At 66.1% G+C, this 6,918-nt stretch overlaps 1 protein-coding gene across 1 annotated transcript; it reads right to left on the minus strand.

Annotated features, from left to right (window-relative positions):
• Window positions 1–6,649, minus strand: AMZ1 (archaelysin family metallopeptidase 1). Its single transcript, XM_031471324.2, has 7 exons — window positions 6,501–6,649; window positions 5,664–6,104; window positions 5,207–5,374; window positions 3,695–3,823; window positions 3,329–3,498; window positions 2,748–2,924; window positions 1–928 (listed from the first exon to the last, which is right to left on the minus strand). The coding sequence occupies exons 2-7, from the start codon at window positions 5,965–5,967 to the stop codon at window positions 386–388; spliced, it is 1,491 nt and encodes a 496-aa protein (XP_031327184.2). The 5' UTR covers window positions 5,968–6,104; window positions 6,501–6,649; the 3' UTR covers window positions 1–385.
• Between the last annotated feature and the right edge of the window lie 269 nt (window positions 6,650–6,918).

Raw genomic sequence — 6,918 nt, forward strand, 5'->3', positions numbered from 1 at the left:
TGACTGGAGACCCCGCCTGTGGGCCTTGGACCTGAGTTGGCAGCATGAGGCCGCCCACCTCCACTGTGCCGCCCTGCCCAGGGCTGCCTCCGAGCTCCTGCTGTGAACGGCTGGAGGGACCCGAGGCCCAGGGCCCCCAGGCCACAGGAGGAGCAAGTGTCTTCGCCGCCACCCACTCTGAGGTCTGGTGGGGCTGAGGACGGCCCTCCCGGGGCCCGGGAACCCCATGCTGGGCTCCACCACCACGGGTTGGGACTGGGCGTGGGGGGGCACGGTGCTCCCTCTGCTTCCCCCAAGACCTCCTTCCTGGCGGCTGTGGGCCCGCGGCGCCAGGGCAGCTGGTGTCCTGGGACGGGCAGGCGCTGGACAAGACACACCGGCCGTGCTAATTGTCCTCGGCCTTCCAGCGCCGGGGGCAGGACTCGGCCCGGGACAGCTTGCGAGCACTCAGCTTCCTCCTGAGGGAGGAGAACTTGTCCCCCAGGACTCTGCGCAGCCCCGCACTGTCTCTGCTGCAGGGCAGGCCCTGCCTGGGGGCCGGGAGCCGCCCGGTGAACATCTCCCAGCGGGCCAGGCCATCCACCGCCCTGTCCAGCTGTGCCAGCTCATCCTCTGTCACATCTCTCTCCAGGGCCTGGACGCAGGCCGCCAGCCACCGCCCGTGCTCCGCCAGGGCCGCCACCGGCCCCTCGGTGGCTGCCAGGGAGCCCAGCCCATCCTCGGGCTCCAGCTCAGGGCCAGCAGGGAAGGCATGGCTCCAGGCATCCGGGGAGAGGGGCTCTGACAGGCTGGTGCCCGGCTCCGAGTCGCTCTCACAGCACAGGCCCGAGTCCGCGCTGCAGGGCGGGGTGTCCTCAGACACAGACGGCTCCCCCGCCTCCAGGCCAGGCCTTGTCCCCGCTGCCACTTGAGTCCACACGTACAGCCTCTGAGAGGGAGAGACATGGGCTGAGCCAGCCTATGCGGCCACTTCCCCGGCCAAGGGGGCCCCACCCCCCAGGGGCCCTCAGACTAGTGCCTCTGAAGACGGCAGACTTCCAGGGGCTTCACAAGCCTGGCCAACAGTCAGGGTCCGTTTACGCAGAGCTCACAATGGGACAACCCTCCAGTAAAAACGGGGCTGGTGCTTTTCCAACACGCCACCAGCGCCTCTGCTCCTGGCGCACCCGTGCAGCCGACACACCCAGGGTCCACTACTGTCCACCTCTTCCCGACCCTCTCCAGGGACGGCTCGGAATTGGCCATGGTGGAGTCTTCACACCGTGGACAGCAGCGGATACTCTGCATCGAGGCTTTTCCTTAGCGGCATTTCCCAGCACACCCCCGACTGGTACAGACCCAGGGCGGCCCTGGGGCCCCACCAGGTTAGGAGTCAGGGAGAGGCATGGGTTCGGGCCAGGGTGGGGGTTGTCCGGGGAGGGATGACGGGGGGTTCTTGTCTGACAGGCGGGCAGGACCCCGAGAAAGGACATAACAAAGAAGAAAAGAAATCCCAGACCTTTTCAGACCACATTTTCAGAGGTCCAGGGGCCGCCGCAGTGCCTCGTCCAGGCTGAGGGCCCCCTGCCTCCCTTCACCTTAAACCCACCGTGAAGATAATGAGCTGCTTATGGCCAAGTCCCCTGACCCTGCACTTGGTGGGGCAGGCGCTCGCCGCTGACGAACACACCAGTCACACCCTCTTGAGGACTGTCAGCCAGTCTGCAGCCGGGCCACTGCGGCTTGGCGGCACCTCTCTCCCACGAGGCAGGCGGTCTCCTCGGCGCCCCTGGACCTGCTCTTTACCGTGGAGACGCCTGGGAGAGAGCTGTGCCAGGAGGCAGCTCTGTGACCTGGAAGTGCCCAGCCCCTAGTCCACGGTCCTCGACACAGAGTCCCCGACCAGCAGCAACCTGGGGTCCTGTTAGGAACGCGGAGCCTCGCCCGCTCCGTGGGCACCTGGACACAGTGGTCTCCAGACACTGACCACTGCAGGAGGGGGAGGCCGGCTTCCCAGAACTTCAAACACCATGGGGTTCATTTAAAGCTTCCGGCTTAAACCTCTGGGTCTTAAAATTAAACCAAAGCTATTATGTTGATAGGCCTGTGCCTTAATTTGAAGGAAAACTTTACCTTGGTGTTTTCATCCAAAGGTGGGTTTTAAAGAAAAAATAACCACGTTTGCAAAGTTTCTGAGTTTTCAAACAAGCTTTCCCAAAGGATGCACCCCTTCCCCCGGGGTCCCCTCGCCCGCCTGGGCCCCGCAGTGCCTCGGGCCAGCAGCAGAGGGCAGCGTCGCCCCGCGGGCTTGCCCTGCGGAGGGCAGGGCTGACAGGAGCGCCTGCCGGCCCCTCCAGACTCCTGTTTAGTCTGGTTCTGCCTCCTCCTCCCCCCCGAGGGGCCTGCCCTTCCTCTGGGCGGCCTGGGCTGAGCAGAGAGGAGGTGATGCCGGGGAGGCCCCCTCGTGGGGGAGGCCCCCTCGTGAGCAAGACCCAGCGTAAGGACAGAAGTGCGGGGACAGGGTCTCAGGCCCGCCCGTCCGTGCGTGGTGAAAACCGGCTCGGATTGGGGGTGCCTGGGGAATCAAAGCTGTGCGCCCCGCCACCCCCGAGCAGCCTGTGGTGACAGCCACCAGCCCTGGGCCAGGGTGCAGCCAGGCCCACGAGACCCCCAGAGCTGACAGCGCAGGCCTGCGTTCCCCGCGGGTCACAGATGCGCATCCGCCCCACCTGCTGCAAGCCCCCCGCCCCTCCCAGGGCGGGACTCACCTTATACCTGTCCAGGAGCTTGAAGCCCAGGACATGCTGCAGCTTCCGCAGGCAGATGGGGCAGAGGTCCAGGGGCCGCCTCAGCGCCTCGTCCAGGCTGAGGGCCCCCTGCATGAGGCAGCGGAGCCAGCGGCAGCTCCCCAGGCCCAGGAGGTGGCAGAGCCCATGGCAGGTGGCCTGCGGGAGACGGTCCCTCACCATGCAGCCTTGAGCCCCCACCCCCGATCCCCAGGACCCCCTGGGCTCCAGGGAGAGGCAGGCCACTGTGGTCAGCTCTGGGGTGGTGGTCCCAACGTCAGACATATGGAGGTTCACGTCCCAGCCCCGCTACTTCAGGGCTGTGTGTGACCCCAGACAGAGGGCTTTGGTGTCCCTGAGCCTTCGTGTCCACACTCTGTAAGTGAAGGCTCGTCCTCATCCTTGTGAGAACTGGACAGCATCACGGCCTGGACACAGAGTGTCCAGGGGCTGTCCACTCACGTTCTCCTGTCTGACTCCACATCCCAGCATCTTCCTAGAGCTTGCCAGAACCCCCACCCTCCCGTCCTCGTCCTTTCCCCCATCTGCTCTGCCACACCCACCTTGCAGCACTGGACCATCCCCAGGGCGCTGAAGCACATGGTGCGGCCTCTGTCCTGCAGGGGCACCTCCGGGCCATCTGCTGCCACGTCCACCGGGTCCGGGTCAGGGGCGCTGGGCTCCAGCTGCAGGAGTTCCCCCAAGAACCGGGCAAAGCTGCAGATGCCCACTTCTGGGGAGAGGCGGAGACAGGGGTGCCAGGGGCGGCCTCAGCTCAGGGAGCCCACGGGGAAAGCCACCCTTCAGGATGCATGGGTCCTAAAGGCCCAGCCCCGCCAGCAGGGCCCCATGACGGCAGCCCTGGGCGGGGGGCCCCTCCCCCACGGGGGGCTAGAATGTGAGTGCACCAGCCCCGGGCTCTGACTCACCGTGCCCGGGAAGGAACTTGCCGAAGGTGAAGGTCCAGGCCTCCTGCGGGTACAGGTCGGACAGCGTGAGGCCCAGCACGCACAGAGCGTCCCCTGGCTTGCTGCTCTTCAGGAAAGACAGGATGCCGTCTGTGGGGACAGGCAGGGGGCCCGTGAGGAGGTGACTAGGCCCCCATCTCCCAGCCCAGGGCTCAGGGCAGGCAAACTCGTCACCCTCTTCCTCTGCTGGGGACCAGCCCATCCCAAAGTTGGACGCAAGCTTGTGATGTCCCTGAGAAACTGTCCGACAGCCTGAACTCAGAGCGGCCAAGCTGCAGCACGTGAAGCTGGGGCTACGGGCCAGGCCCCGGGGGAAGGGGCAGCTCAGGGTGTCTGTTTCCAAAGCTGTCAGGAGAGCTGGTTTGGACAGGGTCCAGGACACCCAGTGACATCCAGGTGGGAACACCAAAAAGGCCACTGGGCTAGTGCGGTGGGTGCTCAAGGCAAGAGCCCCTACAGCCCTGGGCAGCAGACGGACGGCCCCGAAGATGTCGCGTCTAGTGCCTGGGACCCGTGAACACGGCACCTCACGTGGACGAAGGGACGGCCAGTGTGCTGACACCTGTAAACCCCGTCCCCTGGGGCGGTCACGTCTCAGGCACCAGGCATTAGGATGTCGCCATGTCTGCAGTAACTTGCGGACACAGACTGGAAGGCGGCTGTATTTGTACATGTAAATTCGGAACTCGTTTTTAGTGGGGAATTGAGCACGATAAAAAAGTGACACTGCTAATTTGAAAAAGGAACTGTGGTACTGAAAAATAGGGCGGCAATTAGGGACTCCCTGGGTTTAATGGCGCGTGAGGCGTAGCTAGAGAGAGAACTAGGGAACCAGAGGATGAAAATACAACCGGATGGACCGTGAGGGGAAAGAAGCAGACATGGGAGCGGACGGAGGAGGAGCGTGCCTCCCGCTGGGATCCTCGAAGGGAGGAAGGAGGGGGCGGAGGCTGAAGGAAGGCAACAGCCAGGCCTTCCCCCAGCTGAGGGGGCATTACCCCGCTCGCCCCAGACCTGGCAGCAGCCCCTCCCCGGGGCCCTCGCCGAGGCCTCCAGCAGGTCTGACAGCCCCCAGTTCATCTCTGCCTCTCAACCAGCCTCAGCCTCCAGCTGCCAGTGACCCCTGGGCACTGGGGGGGCCAGGGATGGGGTCTTCTCGACCCATATCAAGTGCTTTGTGAAGACAGAAGGCTGGAGGAGGGCCTCAGGGCCTCAGAGGGCCGCGCCACCTGCTCTGCATGTCCTGGGGTTTTCCAGTGGACGCGGGGCTGTGTGGTCAAGTCTCTGGACACTCTGGACGCCCTCGTCTTGATCTTCCTTTCTTAAAGGGTGGGAAATAGACGTTCCCCCACCTCAGAAAAGCAGAGGGCTTCCTTCCTTCTCCTGGGCTCCTCCCTCCCTCCTTCTGCCTCCAAACAGGACCTCCTGCCAAGCGGTGGCGGCCTGCACCTCAGCTACGCCCCGCCCGCTCACCTGTGTGCAGTTGGAGCCTGTCGGAGTCCCGACTGGGGCGCGACAAGCAGTGGATGGACGCAGCTGCCACCGAGGGCAGACACCTGACCTGCAGGCCCAGGAAGAAGGCCTCGGTGCAGCTCCGCAGGTGGTCCAGGAGGGCGCTGCCCACCGGCCCCTCACTCAGATCTGGGGGCAGAGCCGAACCGTCAGCCCCACCATCAGCCCCAGCGGGACCCCCGCCCATGGTGCCCAGCACCCCTGGAACCCCCGGCCACACCGGCCAGCTGGGTGACACCTGCCAGAGTGTCTCCCCTCAGATCATGTCCTGCCTGCGGCCGGGGCACAGACCCCCCACCCGGTGCTGGATCCAGGCCCTTGTCTCCCCCCCTCCCCGGGCTCCCTGCCAACCCCGGGCCGCCACCCCCCAGCTCCTCACCACCTGCTGCCCGGGGCCCACGCCCACGCCCGCGGGCACCTATGGGCTGCAGGTAAATGTGCTTCTGCGTCGGGCCCTGCTTCCGGGGTGGCAGGGCGGCGTGGAAGGCCTCGAAGTCCTCGGGGGCCTCGGGGCAGCTGAGGAGCCAGTCGAAGGCCGAGCGGATGAGCAGCGTGCGGAAGAGCGTCCTGCGGGGGTTGTAGGCCTCGGCCAGGAAGAGCCTCTCGGCCGGGGAGAAGGCGGACGCGTAGAGCTGCTGCAGCGCCGGGTCGGTGGACACCAGGGCATCCTTCAGGGCCCGGGGCCCGAAGCTGAACTCCTCGGCCGGCCGGCACTGCAGCATGACGGGCCCGGCCACCCGGCGGAGGCCCCGCTGCTGCCCGCGAGCCGCCCGGCCAGGCCGCGAGCTGGTCCGGAGCCCCCGCTGTGTCGGGCCTTTTCAGCAGCGAGCGGCTCGGAGGCCTCCAGGCCCGTGGGCACCTGCGGGGACACGCGGCTGAGCCCTCAGCCCCTCCCTTTGCCTGGGGAAGGGGCTTCGCGGGGGCGGTGCCCCAGGACCCGGCACTTCCACCCAGCGGGGCAGGGCCGCCGCTCCCTCCTCCTCCCGCAGGCCCGGGCCTCCGAGCACTGAGTGTGGGGAAGGGTCCCCGCCCCTGCGGCCTGCAGCAGCGATGCACGTTTCCATGGTAACCCATGAGGACAGCACCCAACCTCCACCGTCCCACCTGACTCCTCCGAGCCCTGGGGGGGGGGAGACCACCCCACCCTTGTGCTGAGCGCCTGCAAAACCCGAGGGGCCCCTCCACCAGGACACTAGCAGCCCCTGACCCCTCTGTGACCACCAAGTGCACCCTGCTGCCTGGGCCACCTCAGCACCTGCAGCCACCAGCTTTCCCGGAAGGGGCCCCGTGGGCCGGTGGAGGGAGCCACGGTCCCCACGTCCATGTGGCCAGGCCAGCCGAGGGGAAGAAGGCAGGCCCTGCGTTGCCAGACCCAGAAGCTTGCTGGCACGTGCGAGGGGCAGGCACACGCCAACCACAGGAACTATAAATAGGGAGAAGCTGCAAAGCCACAAAGAGCACATCAACTGCAGCAGAGACCAGGCGGGGAGAGGAGACGTGGAGGGCTGGGGGGACGGCGACAGAGTGGGTTTCCTCCCAAACCAGGAGCAAAGTCCATGTGTTAATCAGAAACAGCGCTCCTCCCACCGCACACCTGAAAAGCCCTGGGAAGGGACCGGCAGCTGGGGGTTTGTCTCATCCAAAGGTGCACGGCTGGCGGGGGAGGGGCGATG

Source organism: Camelus dromedarius, chromosome 24, assembly GCF_036321535.1.
Source record: "Camelus dromedarius isolate mCamDro1 chromosome 24, mCamDro1.pat, whole genome shotgun sequence".
Classification (NCBI taxonomy): domain Eukaryota; kingdom Metazoa; phylum Chordata; class Mammalia; order Artiodactyla; family Camelidae; genus Camelus; species Camelus dromedarius.

Excerpts from the sequence above, each read along its gene's own strand:
- AMZ1 (XM_031471324.2), bottom strand. The coding sequence starts at position 5,967 with ATGCTGCAGTGCCGGCCGGCCGAGGAGTTCAGCTTCGGGCCCCGGGCC. Across the intron at positions 5,375-5,663 it reads CATTTACCTGCAGCCCATAG|ATCTGAGTGAGGGGCCGGTG; the intron begins GTGCCCGCGGGC and ends CTCTGCCCCCAG. Across the intron at positions 929-2,747 it reads AGCTCCTGGACAGGTATAAG|AGGCTGTACGTGTGGACTCA; the intron begins GTGAGTCCCGCC and ends TCTCCCTCTCAG.